The following is a 25,590-nucleotide window of genomic DNA, read 5'->3' on the forward strand; positions in this document are numbered from 1 at the left end:
AAAATGACATTATAAATGTGTGCATTCATGGTGTAAAAAAACATGTTAAATATTATATAATTTTTATAAATATTCTAAATTAATTTTCTAAAATGTTTACTTGGTTTTAAGTAAGTAAAGTCAAATTGATTTTCTTTTCTCTATCCTAGACTCTCGTATTTTTTTCTCTTCACGTCACTATGAATTATTCCTTGACAGCTCTTTTCAAAGAATGTTTACTACAGGTTAAAATGGGTAAAAACAAAAGACTTTTCATCTGATTTTTTCCTTTCAGTGTGTCTTATTATTGAGCATGAGAAAAGGAATCAGTGATGGCTGTTTCTCACGGCTGTCATTCAGCTGAACGTGTCGGATGATTTGTTTAAATGTATTTGAGCTGGAACCTTGACTTGACTTCACTACTGCAGAAATATAAATGAAACATCTCATAGTTATGAGTTATGCAGCAACGTCTAGAAACCTCAGATTTTGGATAGAGTTCAGCAAGCTTCATGAGAAGAGCTTCCTTGGCTTTCCGTGCATGTGCATTCATATGTGCCTCTGTCTGCGTGTAAAACTGCACTCAACCAGCATGTCAGTCTAAAGATGGTTTATTCAGAAATTCACTATTTCCTTCTGTTAACTCACACTATTAATATAGAGAGAGGTTCGTCGGGGTCACTATTAATAGACTTAGTAATAGAGGTAAAAATGGCTCTAAAGTAAATGTTTGCATGAGCAATGGTGTTTAAACTCATAAAAGAGTCAGTAATAGACAACTTTATATCTAGCTGTAAGAATAACCCACCGCTAACCTAAACATAACATTTCCTAGAGTTGCGGTTCCCAGAATGATGGTTTGTAAACATTTGTTTATTGCACACACCCTAACCAACGTCCGAGTCTTTTCCTTGGGAGCAGGTGCTGTTTGCCTCGTGTAAGATTCATTAAGTGGCCATCCAATAATCAGTGTGCAGAGAAGTGTGGCGCTGATCTGGAAATCTCGTACTAATGAGACGCTATCCACCATGCCAGTGCTTTTTTCCTGCAGGCCAGAATGGTTTTCCTTAGAGGAATCTGATGGGGGGTGTTTGTAATGGAGCGTAAATGCGAACACAAGCTCATTTAGAGATTTTGGGAGTCTCTGGATGGTAAATAAATGGCAGACTTGTAGAAAACATCATCTAGGCTCTGATTGATAGACGCATTCATTTAATACCAGCTTTTGTCTGTTGATTACCCTAGAGAAGAAATTAACCGCTTTCCTTAAAACACAGGGTAGAATGAAAGAAAAAGAAAATTAATGCGTGTAATTAGTAGCACTGGGGCAATGATATGATCGTAACCTACTCCCCTCTTAAAATCTGTTTCATTCTTCTGTTTGCTAGATGAAAACAATGTTTTTCTTTATGAGCTCCCTGTTGTCTCAAGTCTCGGGTGGATTGATGAGTTTTAATGAGTTTTGACACTTATTCGTTTAAATAGATAGAAGATCTGTTTTTAATGAATTGTTATAAGAAATTCTATTTTAAGGGTCCTATTTTTTCATCTGATTAACATCTTAAAAGAAGAGCTTATAACAAAATTCATATTATTTGGTTATTCTTTAACTATGAGCACTTTTGGCCATTTAAAAAATTCCTTTTCAGACATTTTCTGAAAGTAAAAAAGTGTCTTTCCCCGTATCTCAGCACCTCAGTTTGTTTAATGATGGAAATTATATTTTTAAAATACAATTTCTGACTCCTTTGTCTTGCTAAGGCTAGTATTATAAGTACTAAATACAATGAAATCCTATTTAAAAAAAAAAAAAATTCAAGTGAATTTTAAGTAGATTTGTTATCTGTTTTAGAAAAATAAAGATGATGAAAAAACATCTGATTATGAGTTAAAATATATATATATATATATATATATATATATATATATATATATATATATATATATGGTAACTTCCTAAAATTAAAACCACACAAAAAAACTTTAAATGAAAATAAAATACTTTTCTACTGGACTTAACTGAACTAAAAAATAAATAAATAAAAATAAATAATTAAAAACTTTAGCACATGAGGTACAGTATGGCTCACTATTTTCGTTCAAAGCCTGGAAGTGATTTGGAGGGTGGAAATTTATTTTTATTTTGCCTATTATTCTGCAGCAAAGTGGGACTGTAATTGTTTGCGGGGCAGCGGTGTCACCGCAGGCGGTCTACAGGAAGGCCAGACTGTCCTGATGACAGAATCCAGTTAAAGTCATGCTCTTCTAATACCTCTATTACCAAACCTAGGGGGAACCAGAAGATGATTAAAGGATTGACATCAGGCAGAAAGAAGGTGAAAGTGAAGGTCGGTGAAGCGGGCAGTGTTGAGAAATGCTCGTTCTTTTCACTTGTTTCCTACGAGCTGGAGGATGTCTACTTATTCATGCTGAAATACTGAGGTTAAATGTCTTTTTCACTATCTGACCACTGCATGCTAATCAATGATCTCCTGCTGTCTTCAAGCATGAGCCCAAATTGAACCTAGAACATTTAAGAATGCGTTTATACTTAAGAATCACTTCATTATATTTGGGGTGAGGGGGTGACCTCATACAGTGTGTTTTAAAAGTAAATTAATGTGTGTTTACATTTATTCTATTCATAAGGGAAGGTTTTGGGACCAATTCTTACTGTTAACTAACTATTAACTATAGCTTTTTCCTCACACTCCTAATTTGCTTTTACTGTAGGTATAGTGTAGGATTAAGGGATCTAAAAGCCATTAATAAGTACTAATAAACAGCCAATATGCTACAGTAGTAATATGTATGCTAATAAGCAATCAGTTTAGTTGGTTATAGGGAGACTGTAAAGTGTTAACGCTATTACTTTTTTTTTAGCTGATATCCTAAAGACTTTATGACTTTTTATCTAAAAGCCTAATGTTTGTTTAAAATAGTGTAAAACATTTCTAAGACCTTGAAAGCAATATGAACACTGAGCGTTTTTCATTTTTTGTTTGTTTTTTGCAACCTGACATGTTTAAAAGTAGATCTTTTAAATATTTTCCATTTTCTTATTTGTCATTGAATGCAGGAAACGGACCTTTTTTTGTGTGAAAATTGTAAAAATTTAACTGAATTACATAATGTTAATGTGACGATTCATTAATTAGTACGGTAGCCTATTTACTGAGAAAACCCCTCAAATGAAGATGTTTCTAAGCATTATATTATTGTGCCAGTTGAGTCAGGTAGTGAATAATCAGTAATTGAAAGTGGAAAGTAAATATAACATTTATATTGTCACATGTCACCGAACATTATGAAAGGATTATTATTATTATTATTTTGTCTTTTTGAGGTAAACCTCATGCAAAAATCGACTTTTGTATTGTAATTATTGACGTACAGTTGTAAACTAGACAGTGTTGAAGTTTGTATATGTGCATCATTTAATGATCAGTCATTTACTGTAGATGTTTAAATGATCATCAGTTCGGGGCTAATGATCTCTCTGAAAGGTCTGGTTTGGTATGCGGTGTGTTTTCAGCAGATTGTGATGCTGATAAGGAGGCAGTGACAGCAGGGCCGTCCGCGAGCAGACTGTGAATGTCTCTGTGTGGACACACTCCACTGAACATTATTACAGAAGATCTGCAGGGCTGTAGTAATTGCGCTGTTGGCAGCAGTGTGGGGTCCCTTACCAGATACACTTGTTCATCTCTTAAAAGGATGTCAAAGTAGATGTTTGGTGCATAAAGGGACTCGGGAGATAAGCTACGCCCTATTGAGCGACACTATTTCTTCCTATTCATCGTTGTCTTGGTTATGGATTGTTGGGTAATATGTACATTAGCTGAGAAGGTTTTATAAGATGTGCTATAAACAGAGCATGCAAATTATCTTGGTTTGTGAAACACTGTCCCATTCATTCAAAGACACACTATGGGTTTGTGGTCATGTGGTTTTTGCTCCCTTGTGTCCCATTTGTAATTTCAAGCTTTCAGGAGGAATGCCCACTTTTTGTGCAGATGTCTTTTGATGAACTTTTACTGGTACACAATTCCCAGCAGCTCAAGTGCAAAGTATATAATCTGACGAACCAGAACAAGTTAGTAATCAAACCCTAACAAAAAAAAACCAACCAAAGAATGGAATCTGAAAGATGTTTTAATGTGTTTTAAAGAAGTCTCTTATGCTTACCAAAGCTGAATTTATTTGATCAAAAATAAACGTAGTAATATTATGAAATAATATTAAATATTAGTTATATAAATAACTGTTTTGTATGAAAATATATTTTCAAATGTGATTTATTCCTGTGAATTCTCAGCATCATTACTCCAGTCTTCAGTGTCACATGATCCTTCAGAAATCATAATACTGATTTGCTGCTCGAGACATTTCTTACTATTATCAATGTTGAAGTTGTGCTACTTCATATTTTTAAGTATTTTCTGAAGATTCGAAAGTTCAAAAGAACAGCATTTAATTGCAATAGGTTTTTTTTTGTAAAAATGTAATAGTTACTGTCACTTTTGATTAGTTAAGTTTTTGCTGAATATAGTATTGTTTAAAACAAAATAAAAAAATCTTACTAGATGCCTTTTAGACCATCTAGAATACCTTAGCAATGAAAAAAAGGGTGCATATCATAACATTTATCAAACCTTTTTATACCTTAGCAACAACCTCCAACAGCAGCAACTGCAGCATAGCATCTACCCAAAACACTTCAGCACTTTACCATTGAAATGGCTCTCTCCCCTCACCGGTTTTGGATATTCTTTTTGTTTTTTTGGCCTGAACTCAATTTTTTTTAGAGTACATCTGCTCAGCTCTAAAAGCCATAATCCAGAGAATGAAATTATATTCCAGGAAAATTGCATTAATACAGGGAAGATATTTGGCCAGATAAGAAGGGATTAAGTGGAGTAAAATCTACAGTTCAATGTTTGATCCACAAATTATGGTTATTGACGCCACTCAAAATGATTCCGGCATATGTGTTCAGATGACTTTCACATACAGCTATATTTGTCTTAAGTAGTGGAAGCACTTTGCAGGATAAGCCTGATAAACATGCTCCGATAAGTGCTCTGTCAAACTAGTATACATGCAAACACCTCGCTGTGTCGGGAAATAAACCGACAGAACAACAGGCCGCATCTCGGTTGTGTGGCAGCACCCAGATCATGAAATATGTATAACATCCATATAGTGCATTGCTCATTTTCAAACAAAGAGTCACTGATACTTTCTGAGGAAAGCGTGTGTGAGGGTTTTTGATGCTACATGTTTAGTCCCCTAGATTTCAGTGCTGTTTATCCTTCTTGTGCACTAACCCTGTGTAATGCTAATAATAAAACTGCACAGGATACATGTAATGTTGTTTACTTTCTGTCTCGCAGGTTTGGTCCAGTCGGGCGCAGCAGGGGGGCAGAAAGGGGAGCGCATGAGGAGAGGGCGTCCCAAGACCCCCGTCTCCACACTCCACGCTCTCACACACACGTTCACGGACACACCGCGTCTTGCAATCCTCCAGCCGCCATGGTAAAAACCCCCCATCTTCTGTTTGTGTAGCTGGTTAAGTATCGCACAAGGTTGATATTGCAAAATCTCCCATGCACGTGTTTCTGTCCAAACCGCTCTAATCTAAAACCAGCTGAGATGTGATCGAAAATGTGATGGGGGCTTGTGAGAAAGAGAGAAAACGGGGGGAGGAGTTCAGTGTTTGATTAATGGCCCTCACCTCCGGCTGGTGGGAGCAGGCTCTCATGGGACGGTAGGGCTGTGCTGTTTGAATTATTAAAGTCTGAGTGTTGGGGGGAGGTTCATAAATAACCCAACGTAATGAGCGCCCTGCTAGCGTGAGCTCTAATGCTAACCCAGCTTTGCTGCCGCTGCTGGGGTGACCTTGAATATGCACACGCAAGCGCATACACACATAAATGCACAAGCGCTTTGCACTTCTCTCACTCTAGCAGCTTTCGGTGTCTTCTCAGCCTGTATCTGTATTGATTTATTTTGCACATAACGAGGTGACCTTCCTGGTTTCACTCGACTTCCTGTCAAACTGTGACCAAAGTGGCAGAGCCCACATACACACAAACACACACATGAACAATTGCACTAACACACACTCTGGCTGTGTGTCAGCTTGACCCTGTGCTAAGCCAAACAAATTGACTTTAAGGGGGAAAAAGTGCCTATACTGTTCTTATGCAATGAATGGCAGTCTGAAAATTAATTCCCAATTCTTCTAGAAGGGTTCTGTGTTTGAAGTTGAGTTCTGTCGCGAGCATTTCTTGTGTAATTTTGAAAGTGATTCTGACTCAACATCCCTCATTTAAAAAAATGAGGAAAAATTCTCTATGTCCAATGGAAGTAAAGAAGGTTACATGCTAAAATGCATACTTTTTAATATATAGTCACAAAAGTTAAACCTTATTTTAACATGATGTAATTTTACCAGGTGACTTTCTGTGAAAAATGTAAATTATGAGGTTAGTAATAAACCTTATAAATAAATGTAATAAAATACAAATAAGACATCGTATAAGCTCTGGAATAACATAACCACTGCAAAATTTACAATTTAGACCATTTTAAAGCCTAAATAATACAAATTTTAGGGAGAAAAAAAATAAATGCTTTAACAAAAATATGTTCATGTTTTAGCTTAAGCACTTTCATTGTAAGTGGCTTTATGTAACCATGTTTTTAATTTAATAATTAGGAAAGAATAAAAATATTTAAGTTTGCTTATCAGCAGCATGTCAAAAAGGGACCATCTATGCAAAGTATACACTGATTGCTAGCATTTTTGTAAACAATGTGTGTAATATACATTTTTATGGTGGTGTTCCACAGGTCTATGTTCTGGGGCCGCTTGAGATTTACAGACTTTGGGCACATCACACACTGTCACAGTCTGTTTGAGTTAATCCCATCACACATTTACATGCACACACTTGTCAAGAAGACCTGCATCAGTCAACAGCTGTTTGTGGTCAGCTCATGTATATGCCTATGAGTCTATAATAAGTAGCTGCAGAGCTTTGCAGTTCATTGCCTGACTAGCAGACATTTTAATTAGGGGCGTGTAATTAATTTAATATTGAACACTGACCTCAGATATACACAGAGACCACACAACATGCCAGGACAACCTCTTGTGGTTATTTACTACATCTGATAATCAGAGCAGGAGCCATATATACACATTACTAAATGCAAACTGTGCTACAACACTATTATTTTTTAAATAAGCAATTCCAAATTCACATGCACCCTCGATTTTAATAGGCTTGATCCTTCTGTGTGTGTGTACCCATCGTACTCCATTCGATTGAGATCTGTTTGTCTGAATGTGTCCCCAGTGTGCAATTCGTTAAACTAGTGGTTTGATGAAACCCTCCATTGGTTGATTGTACTTGATCTCTCTCTCTCTCTCTCTCTCTCTCTCTCTCTCTCTCTCTCTCTCTCTCTCTCTCTCTCTCTCTCTCTCTCTCTCTCTCTCTCTCTCTCTCTCTCTCTCTCTCTCTCTCTCTCTCTCTCTCTCTCTCTCTCTCTCTCTCTCTCTCTCTCTCTCTCTCTCTCTCTCTCTCTCTCTCTCTCTCTCTCTCTCTCTCTCTCTCTCTCTCTCTCTCTCTCTCTCTCTCTCTCTCTCTCTCTCTCTCTCTCTCTCTCTCTCTCTCTCTCTCTCTCTCTCTCTCTCTCTCTCTCTCTCTCTCTCTCTCTCTCTCTCTCTCTCTCTCTCTCTCTCTCTCTCTCTCTCTCTCTCTCTCTCACACACGCACACGCACACGCACACGCACACACACACACGCATGCATGCTTTTTCTTTTTCTCCTCTGCCCCCAAGTGCCACAAAACCATCCTAAATTAATGTATTCAAGATTCCTTTTGGGATTTTTGTCATAATTTGCAATGCCTCCTAAAGGATCCTATTAGAATCTGCAAAGAATCAAATAATATCCTACTCTGTGAGAAGTCAGTTTTTCTGTTAACCTCTGATTAGTTCTTATTACGGTAGGTCCTTTGGGACTGTTTCCAAATTACAATAGAAATTCCACTAACAATTCTTTGCTTTCTTGTAGTGTTTTCTGTACAGGGAATGCACAATTCCATTCAGAATTTCTACATCTTTAATGTGTAGATCTTCAGCAATATTGTATTGGTTTTCCACAACAAACCTACATAGAGCTTCAGTGTTGATGATGGTATTTGCTTCCTACAGTATGTGTGTGTGTGTTTTAATGTTTAAACAAAAAATACTATGCTAATTAACCACAATCCTGAAGTGATATTGACCAATCAGAGAAGTTAGTGTTACCCTTCGATAGCTTTAACAGGATAGCTAGCATACATATACTGTAGATGACACACATTTCATGCATAAACATAAATGAACTTTAGCTACATAAATAGCTGCCCACCTAACATTAGTTTATGTGGGATTTTGTATTTTTAGTGCATTAGATAGTAGTGGTTTCTTGTGTACATTGTCCAAAAATGCATTTTATAAAGAACTGGTAAATAAGTGCATTCTATATAGTATAAATATGTATAGAATGACTGGATGAGTCTACTAATGTATGTTACCATTTTTTTTTTACCTCCCATCACAGATCCAGAATATGGGACAGTAAAGTGTCCACAATTTATAGAAATTACAAAGTAAGGGCAAGTAAAGATTTGAATAAAATGTGGAAAATATATAAACAGAAATTGTGTTTTCTTTGAGGAAAAACTTTGGGGAAAAAAGTGTTGTTGTTTTTACAGTGTGTAGGCATGTTTTTAAAAAAAAAATTTTTTTTTATCAATTTCACTTTTTCATGCAGATATGCTTCCTCTATGCTGCCATTGCATTGTCCTTTTATTCAAAGTTAAAGGGATAGTTCACCCAGAAATGAAAATTCTGTCATCATTTACTTGTAGCCATTGACTTCCATAGTATTTTGTTTTCTACTAAGGAAGTAAATAGCTACCGTCAACTGTTTGGTTATCCATACTCTTAAAAATATCTTTGGGTCGAGCCGAAGAAAGAAACTCATACAGGTTTGGTACAGCTTGAGTAAATGATGACAGAATTTGTTTTGGTCATCAAAAATAAAGATTCATTTATGGTATTTCGATTTGTTTTTCGTAGCAGTGCCATGTGTTTTATGAGGTAGTTGAAGATATTGAGCATCATTATCGGTGCTTACCTCACACATACAAAGTGTCTTTGTATCCTTATCCATCCATTCCCTCTGTCTCTGGTGTGATGTGTGATTAAGATACTCCTCCTTAGCTATTTTACACTCTTTTACACCTCCCAGTATGTTTTACAGCTGCTCATAGGCCATTAGAAGCACCTCATAAACCCTGCACACTGCCTTTTCAGTACTGGCCCGATGCCATCGAGAGGCCACTGTCACCGATATGTATCGTTATATCACAGCCACCCGCTGCTACAGATGCCGAAAGACCCTTATCCGCGCTCACCCAGGCTGTCGTTACTCTTCTCAAACATCTGTAGTTTGTCGGTGTCAAAGTGCTCACTCTGCATCACACTAATTGATCAACTCTGCTAAAGGTTGCAGCCTTCAAACATCAGTGCTTCTCACTCGACAAACAAGCCCGGCTGTCTGACAGCAGCCGCCAGTGTAAAAATGTCATTCAGTGAACTCCAATTGAAACAAATGAATCTTGTTTTTCCCTTCTTGCTAGTTAAACAACAGTTGCTGTTGAGAAGATGGATGCAGTGACTTGTTTTTATGTCTATATTGCGTGAAAGGTCACACCCCCCGGGGACTGCAGCGCTGCTGATGTAGTTTTGATACGCTATTGAGCAGGTCTGCTTTCGATTGGAGAAATGCTACAGGGAGAGCGAGGGATTAAAAATGACAGCATTGGTATTGAAAAGAGCTGATATTATGGAGATTCAGTCCTGTGAAGGATGATGAATGAACTTATAGGAAGTTTTGATTGGTGGTTAATGCCCTTTTTTAAATGCAAGCAGGAAAGAGACTACAGGAACTAGCTCTCAATGTGTATATATATATATATATATATATATATATATATATATATATATATATATATATATATGTGTATATGTATATATGTATATGTGTATATGTATATGTGTATATGTATATGTGTATATGTGTATATGTATATGTGTATATGTGTATATGTATATGTGTATATGTATATATGTATATGTGTATATGTATATATGTATATGTATGTATATATATATGTATAAATGTATATATATATGTATATGTATATATATGTATGTATTCTAGGTTTTACATTGTCTTTTCAGTTACTTTTGGTCATATGAAAAATGCGCTTCAAAAAGGTTAAAGTAAAATCGCTAGAAACGTACAGTAAGAAATTGAACAATTATTTTAAGATTTGCTAATGATTCTGCTACTCTTCAAATGTTTTTGGCTAGTAGAAATTTTTTTTCCCATATAAATGAATGCTTTTATTCTTAAGTCGCTGGGGTATATTTGTAGAAATAGCCAAAAATACATTGAATGGGTCAGAATTATTGTTTTTATTTTTTTTTATGGCAAAAATCATTAGGATATTAAGTAAAGATCAGTATTTTTGATTAGTAATATGCATTATTAGTAATATGTATATATATATATTCTCTCTCTCTCTCTATATATATATATATATATATATAGAAACAATTTCAAAAATCGATATTGTAATGCTGTTCTTCTGACATTTCTTTTCATTAAAAATCCCCAAAACACATTTTAAGTGTTAGTGTAAAATATTGTGTTTTCAACCAAAATAAGCTCAAATTATACTGATAATTTAACATAGCATCATAGGAATAAATTACATTATAAAATATATTAAAATAGAAATCAGGTCTTTTACATTGTAATAATATTTTAAAATATCACTGTATTTTTGGACAAATGAAAATGATTAATAAAGAACATAAACCTAATTAAATCTTACCAACCCCAAACTTTTGAACAGATTTAAATGTGTTAGATATGATGGCTAAGGTCACCTAAATTTAAAAATAGTTTAATTTAAAATCAATTAAATAAATAATTTTATAGATATGCAATGCATTTCTCAAAATGATATATAAAAAAGACAATATGTTATACAGTGGCCAAAGGTGCTTTTAAAATTAAACAATTCCTTAGACTGAATCCAGGAATGCACAGCTCTTTAACAAATCAATGAGCTAAATAACAATTTCTTTTTATTGCACACATCTCTTTTTTTCATTGTAAATGTCTATAAATTGATTGAAGGGAATGAATTTGTTACAAAAACCATGCTTTGATGGCTGAAAACAGATATATAGAGAGATAAAGACTAACAGCTGTCATGCTGTTCAGTGTCCACATGCTGTATCTCTAAAGCAGTCCTCTTTAAACACTATTGACTCCATTTGTTTCAAAACTGTATGCATCTTAACTATTTATGAAACTATCCTGTGTTTAACAGCGTGTTCCCGGTGCGTCGGGTCTGACATACAGCTTTGGACACACATACGTGAACTCTGTAGATGTTACTACTCTAGACGTGATGATGAGTTTGATTGATTAAAGTTTAATCTGCCACTGAACGCTTCGCTCTAACCTTGCATGTCTGTCTCACATGCACACTTTACTTGAGAAGATAAATTGAAGAAGTCGGCCACGGAGATCTTCAGAAGTTGTTAACAGCAGAGTGGGTGTGTGTGTGTGTGTGTGTGTTTGTATCAGTGTTACTGGTATGTCATTGCTGGCACTCTCATCCTGTGAAAGTAGAGAAATAAATTAAATTAAAACACACGTTTTACACTTTTAAAATGATTGAATATTACAACTATTTAGAATGACTCTTTTTCTATTTTAATATATTTTGAAATGTAATTTATTCCTGTGATCAAAGCTGTATTTTCAGCATCATTACTCCAGTCTTCAGTGTCACATGATCTTCAGAAATCATTCTAATAGGCTGATTTGCTGTTCGAAAAACATGTCTTATTGCCATGTTGAAAACAATTGTGCTGATTCATAAATTTGCGGAAATTATTTGATGAACTGAAAGTTCAAAAGAACAGCATTTAATAAAAATAAAAATATGTTGTGACATTATAAATGCTTTTACTGTCACATATGATTAATTTTTATTCTTCCTTGTTTTCTTTTTTTTACCATTTCATGTTATCATTTACTTATTTATTTGCAAATAATTTTAAATTATTGATTACACAGCTGTGGGACAGTTCTAAGTTGATACCCACTTGATATGTAAAAATTAATACACAATATTCACACACTAATGTAGTAAAATTCGAAAACTGGGTTCGGGACAAGGCCAAAGCTAAGTGAATGATTTTAAAAAGTTTACCAAAAATCTTGTAATGCAATTTTCATTTAAGAAGTCTCTTCATAACTAAATGAACCTCTGAGACAAAGTTGTGTGCACATACTCTATTTATTGCATCTACAACTACAAGGTTATGTATTGTGTCTTACTACATTGAATCCAGCTAACGAGTGTTTTCTCTCCATCAGAGGTCCATTCGGTCGTTTGGGAACGATGACCGTCACGTCATGGCCAAGCACTCCACCATCTACCCTTCCTCTGAGGCCCTGGAGGCGGTGCAGAGCCTCGTCTCCACCGTGGAGCGCGCCCTGAAACACGTATCTGATTGGATGGACCAAACTCAAGCCAGCCAATCAAATCAACCAGATTCATCCAGCACACAGGAGGAGGGGACGAAGGCCAGCACGGACAAATCACCAGAAGGCAGCACAAAGTGAGTGAACGCTAGCAAAATAGACCAATTTCTGCTAAGAAGGTGTTTTTGATTTATTGGATCTGCATATTGCACATCATTAATTCAGGTCACATTGATGTTGTGTGTTGTCTCAGCGAGGACAGCAGCTGTAGTGGTGGTCCCAGTGAAGGACGGGTGTTGTGTGGCGTCATGAGGATCGGTCTGGTGGCCAAAGGCCTCCTGATTAAAGATGACATGGATCTGGAGCTGGTGCTCATGTGCCGAGAGAAGCCCACCGAGACTCTGCTGTGCACCGTCTGTGACAACCTCCCGCAGCAGATCGAGGTGACAGCACACAGACAAAATACACACTGACCACACAACCTCCAGTACTGCGGGAGTTTTGATCTGCTGTGGATAAAAATATACACCCTAAAGACACCTTTTCTTTATAGTTTGTGTTTCTTCTGTTGAAAGACTGTACTGCGGTACACTGCAGCTAGTTTTCCCTGAAGAACAAGAGACGCTTGCTTGACATTGATCAGTTTTTATCTGGATTGAATGTGTTTGCTAACAGTGAAGCATATTTTATCTTAATGCACTCGTCAAAATATGCTTGTGAAAGTAACTTGTTACCCAATTAATCTTGTAATACTGTTAGTAGCTTCTGAAATTTCCATTATCTGCAATACATAATTTCAATTTTCAATTTATTTGTTTAAATGGGACAGTGCATATTCATGAACGTACAATCCAAGTTGAACGTAAATTCGCCGGATTTAGCACAATGCTAATTTCCATCCGTAGTCCCAAACATAAACAAATACAAACCAAAAAACAAACAGACAATATACATATCAACAAATATACATATATAGCTAAATAAACAATAAAAGTTCCTATACCTTATTGTACTTATTGTAATATTAATTTAAAATGCATACATGCCTGTACATAGACATCCCAAAGTGCTTTTTATAAATATATAAATAAAACTCCCTATCAAATTTTACCTGCATACTTAATGATTACATTTTTGATTATTATTCAGCCATCTTTTAAGATGTTTCTTAAATGAAACAAAAGTGGGGCTCTCTCTAATTACCGTTGGTATACTATTCCAATTCGTGCAGCCTTTAATAGAGAAGGCATTTTGTGCAAACGAAGATTTTCTACATAGTACTTCACAATCCCTCCGGGTAAATGATCTAGTCTTCATCTTGCTATTTCTCTTTTTGATAAAATCACCCAGGGGTGGTGGGTTAATTCCATTCATAGATTTATAAATAAGACAGCTATTTTTAAAAATTAAGATTTTCAAAATTTAGTAGTTGATACTTCTCAAGAATTAGACAAAGGTGAAACGACTGTGGTTTCCTGTCAAATATCTTGACTGCTTTTTTATATAGTTGAACAATGGGTTTTAATGCAATAACTCCAGCAAAAGACCAAACTGTGAAGCAGTATTCAATATGGGAAAAAATCATGCAATGGAGATATGATTTAGCAGCCTCGGTTGTAATGTAAGATCTGATTTGTTTGTAATTTTGTAGATTCAATTTTATGGTATTAGATACCTTTTTTTTATGTGTTTTTTGAAAGTGAGGTTTGAATCTAGTATAACCCCAAGATACTTGAACTGGGCTACCAACTTCAATTCCTCCCCTCCCAAAAACACAGAAGATCTACTTCTTGTTGGTAGTTGTTCAATGAGTGTATTACAGTCAGTTTTTAAAATATTTGGTTTCACAGGGTTTTTTTTTGTAAACATCATCACAACGGTCTTTTTAGTATTAAGAGTGAGACAAATTTGATTTAGACAGTTTTGAACTTTAGTTAGTGAATTTGTAAGGTTTGTAGCTATTATCTTTTCATCTTTGCCATGTATAAAGATCACCGCGTCATCCGCATACATCTGCACATTACAGTCAGGACAAGCTGCTGGAAGATCATTAATGTAGATTGAGAACAATAGAGGTCCGAGAATTGAGCTCTGTGGAACTCCAACATGATTGCTAATGGAAGGAGATTTAACCCCATCTATATTAACACATTGTGTTCTGTTTGATAAATATGATTGAAACCATGATATAGCATCTGTAGAAAAGTTAAAATGTGTGAGTTTGGTCAGCAGTACTTGATGGTTGACTGTATCAAAAGCCTTTTTAAGGTCTAAAAATACAGCTCCTACACAAGGACTCTTATCCAATAAATACTTGATCTGTTCAATCAGAAAGCAATTCGCTGACTCAGTGGAATGATTGGGCCGGAAACCGAACTGCATACGATGCAGTGGGGTAAAACCTTTATCCAGATGTTCAATAAGTTGTTTTGCTATCCACTTTTCAGCCACTTTAGAAATTATTGGCAGGATGCTAATTGGCCGGTAGTTGGCGACCTGTGTTTTTGATCCTGATTTAAAGATGGGTGTAATAATGGCCTCTTTCCAAGTTGCCGGAACTGCCCTTTGATTGATTGATTGATTGATTAACCATAAGAGTAATAGGTTGTACCAAGGCATCGTTATGAGTTTTTAAAAAGTTATTGTCAATACCATGGACATCCATAGCTTTGGAGTTCTTGAGCGCAGCAATGATCTTTATTACCTCTGCCTCTGTTATGTTTTGTATCTGAAAGATGGGCTGATCTTCATTTAATAGTCAAGGTAAAATATTAGAAGGAACAATGGACCTTGTTATTTCAGATATACTGTCTATAAAATAATTATGAAAAATGTTTGCCACGATCGAAGGATCTCTAATCAGGGCATTATCCACGACTAACTCAATGGCTTTAATTTCATTTTTATTATGTTTACCTAATAATTTATTTAAAATTTGCCATGTTTTTTTCCCATTACCTCTTGTATTTTCTATAATGGAGACAAAAAATTTCTGCTTTAGCTTTTCTTAAAGTTTGTGTAACTTTATTACGTGCATGTGTGAATTTTTCCCTGTCAGTGGACAAACCAGATTTCAGATATTGTTTAAGCAGCACATCTCTAATTTTTAATAAATTTTTACAGGTTTGATTTAACCATGGTAAATTATTTCGCTTCTTAGCCCCTCCACTCCCCCTACAGGTGAAGGAGGATATTACCTCTTTAAGCTTGTTGATAAAAGAGTTACAACTGCTTTCTATATTATTTGAGCATAATATTTCCTCCCAATCAACCACTTTCAAGGCTGTATTGAGATTGTGTGTTTGATTCTTAGGTATAAAATTTAATTTAACATGGGAGGAATAAAGAGCACTATTTAATTTTAGATGCCTCTTTTTTTGAAAGCTTCCTAGAAAATAAAATCATGTTATGGTCTGATAAACCAGTAAAAAAATTAAAAGTCTTAATTCGATTTGGCTTATTGCTGAACAGAAGGTCTATTCTTGTCTGGGAGTTATTTGTTATTCTAGTTGGCTTTTCAATAAATTGTTCTAAGTTAAAATAGTCTGTGGATCGTTTGAGATTTTTCCTACCATGTTTATCATCCCAATTTATATTAAAATCACATATGATTATAATCTCGTTGTTTTGGTCACAGGATTTTAGCACGTTTTTTAGCTGGTCATAAGACTAGGTATTAGACCACTGGAAACTGCTGATAGTAATGTTCTCGGCTCAAGACCAGCAGGTGTAATTAATCTCAACATAACCTCGCTTAGAGCCGCAGGCTTCCTCTCTGAAAGTACCGGTGAGGTTAACATCTCGGGTGCGAGAGGCCCAGGGTTTAGCTCGACATCACCAGCTAGTAAAAGTATCACGGCAAAATGCAGCAGCTCCGTGCGGGAGTCCAATGTTGTGGCAGTATCGCCCTTAGTTGTCGTTTTTGCTCTCGAGGGGCTATTGTTCAGGATGCTAGAGAACAAAAGATGTTGGCTTCTTGCGCCTGGAAGGAAAATTCTACCGTTTTCCTCATGTAGCGAAAGGTAGCGGTACGAGCAGATAATAACACACAGTATTAGCAAGGCAGAGGGCGTCAAACCAGGTGTTGGAGTGAAAGCAAAAGTAGGGGATTCGTTAAACCTTCTATCTTGCTTATTAATAAGTGATGAAGGTTTAGAAATCTTAAGTTTAGGGTGCAATGTTAGACGCACTGCTGTTTCCCGTGTCTGTGACATGGCAGCCATTTTTTTTCATTAATCAATCATAAACACAGTGCCATAAAATAATACATATTTCTAGTACATTTTTATCATTAACTAAAACTGTTAAAGGTGCCATCTGTCATGTCTGGCAAAAAAATCAAGTCATACTCCACATTCCATACCAGATGGGGGCAGTATGCCTCAATAAAGTGAATTGGTCTACTCTAGAGTAACAAACGAGAAACGGCATAGTCTCTATGCTCCGCCCCTACCTTCACAACAACCCTAGAGCATAGCTGAAGCCTATAAGACAGCGGTTCTCAATTGCAGTCCTCGCCGCCCCACTGCTCTGCACATTTTGAACGTTTCTCTTGGCGCTTCAGACATTTGTTCTATTCGAACATAAGTGCCCAGCGAAGTGGACATCACAGGATATTCAGCCATGATTCCAGTTCGAAGTGAATGTAGCTATATGTTCCAATCAAAGTGCATTGAAGTGTGCAAGACGTGAATTTAAATTGTATTGATTTACAGAGGTATGATGTCACAGTTGTCCATGTTTAAAGACGCTGCACAGCACAAATCAGTGAATGAATGTTTCGATGTGAGGTAAACTTCAACAGATTTCCCCTGCTCAGAGAGTAGGGAGCAATGAACAATCGGAACACAGTTCATGCACAGAGTTAATTTCTAACGAGCTGATTATCTGAATCAGGTGTGTTAACAAAGAGAAACGTGCAAAATATGCAGAGCAATGGGGCGCGAGGACTGGAATTGAGAACCGCTGCTATAAGAGGACGTTTTGCCTCCAGAGGAACGTTGGGTGATGTCAAGTGATTTTGAAACATATAATCTTCAAGCTACTCCCCTTCACCTTTACCAGTTTATTTACCACAATATTTGAATTAAATTAATTTGACAGACAGCATTCTGTCTACATCATTGGTCAACATCAGACAGCTGATGTTGACCAAGCTAGCGCCAACCAACGTAACCAGAGCTGCCAACTCTCAAGCATTCACCGTGAGACAAACGCAATTGACTCTTTTCACACGCTTTCACGCCACACATCAATTTTCTCATGTACAGAAAAACCACGAAGCAAAGAGGACACGGAGACCAACAGACTAGACAGAGCAGGTTACTTATGATATAAAAAAATGGGTAAGTTATAGCTAGCTAATTATCAAACGCAGCTACGGTTAGCCATCGCTAACATTAGCACGTTTATAGAACAGCCTTTGATACATTTCTATGTTATAACCAGAGGTGGGTAGAGTACCCAAAAACTGTACTCAAGTAAAAGTAAAAGTACTTCTAGAAATATTTACTCAAGTAAAAGTAAAAGTACTAGTCTTGAATAGTTACTTGAGTAAGAGTAAAAGAGTATCGGATAAAAAATCTACTCAAGTAGTTAGTTACTAGTTACTTTGGGTCATATATACTGAGATATATACTATATATCTATTTTTATTTAGATATATAGATAAAATGTATGTAATGTATGTGTGCGTGTATAAATGTATATATTTCATCAGCCTTTACTCCAATTTATGTAATTTATTATAAAACCCTGTCTGTTTACTTAAGTAACAGATATAGGTGTCATACCATAACATATTTTTAATATGACTGACTTTATATTAAATGTGAATTTAACATTGAAAGTTAATGTGATATAAATATTGCTACTAATCTTTCATTGTTATTTCAATCACTCTCAGAAACTCCCATTAAAATCACTGAAACTGTTAACACTGTGAAATCAATATTTAATTAAAGATTTGTACAAACATCTGCACTTTGTTGTTTCTGACGAGAGAATTCGCCAGAAAGAGGTATTCAGTCAGTGAGCGAGTGAAGGAAGCCACGGCATTTTAGCGATGACTCATCTGAACGCCTCTGATTGGCCAATGCTTTAATCATTGCCCAGAGAAAAGTAGACGGCGCGTTTGGAATAAACTGAAGCACCTAACATTTATTGCATTAAGATAAAGTAACAAGAGGAGCGTCGCCCAAAGTAACGAAGTAAAAGTACAGATTTTCCCCCCAAAATTTACTCAAGTAAGAGTATAAAGTACCCATCTTTAAATATACTCCGAAAAGTATTAGTTACCCCAAAAAATTACTCAAGTAAATGTAACGAAGTAAATGTAACTCGTTACTACCCACCTCTGGTTATAACTTCCCGAAAAAAAATACACAAACATATAAAACAAACTTCTAGCGAAATACTAACAGCATCTAACTTACCAATCCAAAAGAAATGTTGCTAGTTCGGTGTCGAACCTCTTTTCTTTCAGGTCCATCAGTTGTCTCCAGCGATTGAAAGCAATGCCGATGTTTACTCTGGTTCGGCTCCTTTTCTTATCGGATTTGATTTGTGATTCCGAGCGCGGTTGTTTCCCTGTAGCGGGTGGTGGTCTCTTGCCAAGGCCTTCAGTCATCCTTCCGCTCTCTTCCCTGAACTGAACTGAAGTAGTGGGCTGTACTTTCCACACGATTGACATCAGGTTCAAGTACGCCCACAAGCCGTGTGAGTTATTCGTGTATTGCAGGTTGGCTGGTGGTTATGTTGCCCGCATACCGCCTCCCATGGCCGAAACTGGTATTACACCACCTGTCGGGCCGGGGCTAGTAATGCTAATGCTAATTAAGGTTGATATCTCTGCAGCACTATAACTTGACATTTTTTTAATGACATCATCGCCCTTATTTCTTTTCATACTTTTGATGCGTGTAGGTCTTTTTTTTGGGATATTTTTACCTCAATTTTTGCACCTGGCACCTTTAAATATCATGTTTTTAAATTGAAATAAAATAACATTTATATATAAGATGATGAAAAACTTAATGAATAAAATAAAATGCTGTCTTTGCATCCAACTGAAATAAAAATAAGTTTATAAAAAATATCAATTATAGAAATTAGTTGAAGTAATTATTAAATTAAATTAAATTAAATATAAAACATATATTAAAAAAATTAAATGCATTAAACTTCTAAAATTGTAACTAAAATAAAAAATGTAAATAAAAAAGAATAGTATAATAAATATTATAAAATATTATATGGTATATATACAGGTTTAATACTTATAAAACAACACTGATTTTTATTCCCCCCTCCCCCTTCTATCACTTCAAACAAAAAAATTAATTTAGTTTGTGGGACAAGAATTGAACAAGTCTCTGTGGGATAAGACAGTCTAGAGGAAAAGCAGAAAGCAAAAATGTGATGTGTATTTGGTTCATGCAGGTAAACTTTACATTTTGTTAATGTAATTCCTGTAAAAGAATTTGCTCCATGTAAACAGTAGTTATGTAACATCTGTTTCTGATTTCTTGCCCTTTTCATGTGGAAAAGTATTTTAGTATAGTCAGTCAGTGAGTATATCACGCTAGTCTGTTTAAAATGCCTAAAGGTTTGACTTTTCACCACTTTTTCGGCATGTATAAAGTTTAATGACTATGTATTTTATCTGATACTACATGTTTGAATGTATTTTACACTGACATAGTTAGGCCATCCTTAAAAATATTCTTGTTTGCCGTAACCCGACCGACCCTGTCAATTTAGCACCGACTCAATTATTATTATTTTTTTTGCTTTTAGTCCGACAGACTTGCCGATTGTAAATTTGGGTTAAGACCGACCAATTATTTTTTTACTCTTTAAACAACTAATACGAACGCAAAAAAATACTATTAATTATATTTAAGTATTGTAAATATATAAATTGCCTTGGCCTACATACAAATGAAGGCTATCTTCTTTAATAAAAAAAAACCCTTGACGTCATCTGTGTTTACACGGATGTCACACTGTGGCCTGTGCGTTCGCTTCGTCTCATACTCTCACTCACTGTCAGAGTCAACGGTTCGCGCTTGGTAATGATGGCTGCGGCTGCAGTAAACTAAATGTTCGTGGTCACTGTTCATAATCATACGGTTCGGGCACCATAATACATCTAAAAAAAATTCATTAAAACAGCTCGACACCGCTTTAACTTGGCACAAAGTTCTGGAAAAACTGTGCCCAGATCTTTTCCCATCCCTTCTCCTCTCTAGTCTAAAACCGTGACCGTGTCGACTGTCACTTTATGTTCGAAAATCTATTGCACGAATCAAGCACGAATCAACCAACACAAGTTTCGCAAACTAAAATAAGAAAATGAAAAATGATTTTTTTGAACAGGCGTCACACAGCAACTGCAGCTTCGGACAAACACGCATAACAGCAAATAATACTTCTGCACAATGTTTCTCTTTTTACAACAGAAATGTGAATTCAGCCGGTATTCAGCCTCATACAGTTTCGGGCTTGAATCGCCTAGGGCTGTCAAAATAGCTGAAAAACTAAATTCAAATTTTTTACTTAAATATGATCAAAATTCGAATTGTATTCGAATTTTAAATGCATAATTTCAGTAAGGGTAAAGAAAAGCTTTTTGCTTCTCTTCTGAGGCTCAAGATAGCGCATCGAGCAAAATATTACTGCATGTTTATTCAAAGCATTAGAATACATGACTGTGAAAAAACATTTAAAATAATGTTTATGAACCAATTATTATTAATTAAGTTGCTTAAAGAACTATAAACAAAACAGCATCATGTATGCATGCATTGTTAAATAAATAAAAAGGGCAGAAAACCAGTCACACAGGATACATTTTTTCATTTAAAAACATGAGATGCAGTGGGATGGAGAACAAAAACCCAACATAAAGTCTCGAGATATTTTTAGAAAATTAAATTAATACATAAATTTTACATGTCTTTCTAAACATGCGGCTCTCTTGTGCAAGACGGGAGTCCAACAGTGTCCCTCTAGAAAATGCGCGAAATATTCGTTCTGTGTGAACGGCTTGGTTTCAGTTTTGATGTAAACAAGATCTTCTCCACAGTGATCAAGTGGCTTCAACTGGATAGGCTAACATAACCTTATAATGCAATGACACATATATTGTCATCGCATCTCGTGCGCGTACACAAGGTGAAAGATGAGATGAGTACACCGCCTTTGAAAGTTGTGTAGACACAGCTGTGCGCGCGGCGAGGTGGACTGGAACACGGACCGGGGCTCATAAGGAAGCTTCCTTAATGCACACCTAAAATTCGAATGCGCATTTGAATGTGGATTTTTATTTTAAATTCAACGAATATTCGGAAAAAAAATATTTTGACAGCCTAAGAAAATCGCCTATGCGATTTTTGTTGTTGTTGTTGAAATTTAATCGTAAACACAGCCATGTTTGAAGCCTGCAGTAAATGTTTTGCATTATGGCAGTCCACTCTGCTTTTTTTTTTTTTTCGAAAATGTTGCTCTCCTGTTTGTCATTGTGCACGTAACTTCACGCCAATAAATCATCAGAAATATTGGTCTTTACCAATATATTGAATCTTTACATTCCTCCTGCCTGTTGTCCGTGGATTTACCTATATTTCGTGTTATTTGCCGTATAAAACTTTAGACATGCAAAATCGATTTTACAATCGATTCAATGAACACTCGTCACTCAAATCAAACAGGATTTTTTTTCACAAAAGTGACAACCCAAGAAAGCAAAGTAAACGTTCTCTCATTTGTAAGTTGCATTGATATGTAGCGGTGGATGCAAGTAAAACAGTACCTCATTTTTTTTCTCACCTGAAATTCATGCAATAAACATGTTTTTGACAAAGATTTAAATTTGTTTGTGGTCTATATAGCCTGCATCAAAATGAGGTTTGCAATGATGCACCCGAAGGCACGGGTTGAAGACCCAGTCAGTGACGTCACAATATGCTAATTTGTTTAAATTCATACCGACGTCATCACATCACAAAAATTTACTTTTTTTTTTTTTTTTTACATTGGAACTTGAAAAAAAAATATAGACCGACCTACCGACCCTTTTTTTTTTTTTAAATTACTGTTACTGCAAAATATTTTTAAGGATGGCCTTATGAACATATGTTTTGAGGGGAATGAAACATTGCAGATTTCTATACAGATTAAAAACTGAGCCTCCCATGCACACAACAGACCCCAGACACAAATCCCATGAAAGCAGACTGTACTGCCAGCAGGTCAGCTCTCCTATAATGGATCTGTTCTTAATGGAAACTTTCTCTGCTTGCTTCCTCTTTCTCTCGTTATCGGTCAGAGCCATCACATCAGCGATTGAGTGATAGACTGTCTTAGCAGCATGTGAACGCATGAAGGAAATGTGCTCTGTATAGCCGATATACACACACACACCGGGTCACTGCAGTGGGAGATGTAATTGATCTCTGGTTTACATGAAAAGAGCAGGCGGATTGAGAATGTGTGGCTTGAATTAATTGAATGGATTACAGAGGCGTCCCCCACATCAAACCGGATTACATTAAACATTAAAGCCAGTTTCTGCGCTGTCTAGGTCCCACCTCATAATCTGGTTTGTAAATGTACTGTGACCAGCTGTGGCCATGGGATGCCAAAACGTAACCTTTCCATTCTTGTCCAGTTTGATTCAAAGCAGGTGTGTTCATGTATTCATGTAATTAATGTAAGAGCTGAGCCATAAAAGCCTGATTGTAAAATATGTTGTCTAAAGGTTCAACAACAAATTCTTTGAAAATGTCTTTCTTTCTTTCTTTCTTTCTTTCTTTCTTTTTCATTCTCTTTCGTTCTTTCTTTTATTCATTCGTTCATTTATTTATGTCAAAATTTCTTCTGGCAAAACTAGCCACAGTTTAGTTTTAAATTAAGTTAGACTAGCATGAACTTGTCGTTGCTCTTTTGTTGTTTTGATAGCTTCTATTACCCTTGTTTGTCATTTATTTTGGATAAAGCATCTGTTAAATTACTAAATGTTAAATTACATTTTCATATGTGACCCTGGACCACAAAACAAGCAATGAGTCAATTTTTTGAAACTCAGATTTATAAATCAAAGCTGAATAAATAAGCTTTCAATTGATGTATGGTTCGTTATGATAGGACAATTTTTAAAATTCGGGAATCTGAGGGGGCAAAAAAATCCAAATATTGAAAAAAATCGCCTTTAAAGTCCTTAGCAGGGTTACATATATGTTTTTAACATGATATCAGTGTTTCATTTTTTAAATATGGTCAATACTTCATCAATACCAGTACTGTATATGGTGAAACTCCAGTCTAGTGTATCCAATAATTTTCAAATAAATTTTTCCATGATGTTATACAGTTAAATAGGTCACAACTATACCCTTCTATAGAGCCAAGTACAAGATAATTCATTCTGTATCATCTTTGCATGTGTTTGACCTCTGACCCTTACAGAAGTTGACAGGGGAGAAGTACGAGGTACAGAGCTCTATTCCAGATGCCGCCATCTTGGTCTTTACCACAACAGACCCCAAACTCACTCTGAAGGTGACGCTCACCTCCCCGCGGATGCAAGATGATGGTGAGACGGAGGAGCAAGGTTTGTGCCCGCATGTGATCAACTTTATCATTTTCGTTTGCTAAACAGCAGATGAGGGAGTGGATGGATGAATGTGTTGGTGTGTGTGTTAGTGATGCTCCATTAGAAGAAAGAGCTTTCATCTCTTCCTTACTCCGCTTCCAGAACACACTCTCAGGGCCGCATACAGCGCTGGACTCATCTCACAGTCTAAACACACACACAAACACACACACACAGAGCTGATTCAGCAGCGGGTTGAGTGGTCTTCATGCTGTCAGACTCTTGACCCTCGGGCAGCACAGTGGGTGTAAACTTGTAAGATCCCCTTACGTCACAGGGGGAGCGAAATCTGAGTGGCTCGGTTTTCAGAAGTTTTCAGAGAGAGACTTACCAAAAAAAAATGTACTGGGATGTTCTCTTTCATGTTTTCTGGGTTGGTAGGAGCACCGGGGACCCAAATATAGCACTTAAACAGAAAAAGTCTGATTTTCACAATATGTCCCCTTTAAGTCACTTTCATCATTTCTTAAAGTCACTCTTTTTTTATTCCCGATTCAGCTTGCCATCAGTTATTGCTGATGTAGAGGCACTTGAGCTCCGAACACATGAGGGTCAAGATGGAAGTGTTTTAGTGGAGTTTTTGGTGCCGTGACCCGTGACTGATCGCATTGACAGCTGAAGTGGTTGTATCTTTTAAAAGACGGCATTTAGGCTATAACAATTAGAGCTGCAGTGATGCGAAAAGTGCTGTTTCTTTCCCTTGCTCTCTCCCTCACACACACACACACACACACACACTCATTCTGTCACTCTATGCAAATGTGTTGGCAGTGAATTGGAGGGGTGCAGCCCTGCTGAACCTGCTTAAGTGCTCATCCATTACAGTGACAGCAGCAAACCTCAATACTAAAGAGGACGATAGAGGTAGATGTCTTATTAGTGTGGCCTTCATGGAATTTGAAAAAGTACCGCCGATTTCTGCAGAATTTAAATGCAATGATTTGATTACTAAAGAATGAAGTACACTTAACTGATTTGAACACTTTAATATTTTGAAATTCATTGACTTACCTACTGAGCTTATGATAGAGATTTTTTTTAAAGTAGTAAAAATCTGCGTTGTTAATGATTGATGATCAGTTTTAATGAATTTAAACGAATTTCAAGTATAAAATAATAAATTAAATAAAATGTTTATATTAAATATTTTTATACATTATCAAGATTGATGATTATATTAAAACATTAAAAAAAAATCAATATTGTGTTTTAAAAAAGTTATTTAATTAAAAGTGATTAATTTTCAGTATTCTGATGGTCACCATGCTCTCTATTGATAAGACATTTTGAAGTATATGGATAACCAAACAGTTCCTAGTC

The 25,590-nt window shown here is 36.0% G+C and overlaps 1 protein-coding gene across 4 annotated transcripts in view; it reads left to right on the plus strand.

The window, feature by feature from the left end:
- LOC132127870 (spermatid perinuclear RNA-binding protein-like) overlaps positions 1 to 25,590 on the plus strand; it is a 99,873-nt gene that overhangs the window by 51,134 nt on the left and 23,149 nt on the right. For all 4 annotated transcript variants that reach the window (XM_059540060.1, XM_059540064.1, XM_059540061.1 and 1 more), the window contains 4 exons: positions 5,376 to 5,517; positions 12,507 to 12,751; positions 12,868 to 13,057; positions 24,084 to 24,228. In XM_059540060.1, coding sequence (XP_059396043.1) covers positions 5,515 to 5,517; positions 12,507 to 12,751; positions 12,868 to 13,057; positions 24,084 to 24,228 — 583 coding nt within the window. In that variant the 5' untranslated portion in view covers positions 5,376 to 5,514. The remainder of the gene's footprint in view (positions 1 to 5,375; positions 5,518 to 12,506; positions 12,752 to 12,867; positions 13,058 to 24,083; positions 24,229 to 25,590) is intronic.

This window comes from Carassius carassius, chromosome 45 (genome assembly GCF_963082965.1).
Source record: "Carassius carassius chromosome 45, fCarCar2.1, whole genome shotgun sequence".
Taxonomy (NCBI): Eukaryota; Metazoa; Chordata; class Actinopteri; order Cypriniformes; family Cyprinidae; genus Carassius; species Carassius carassius.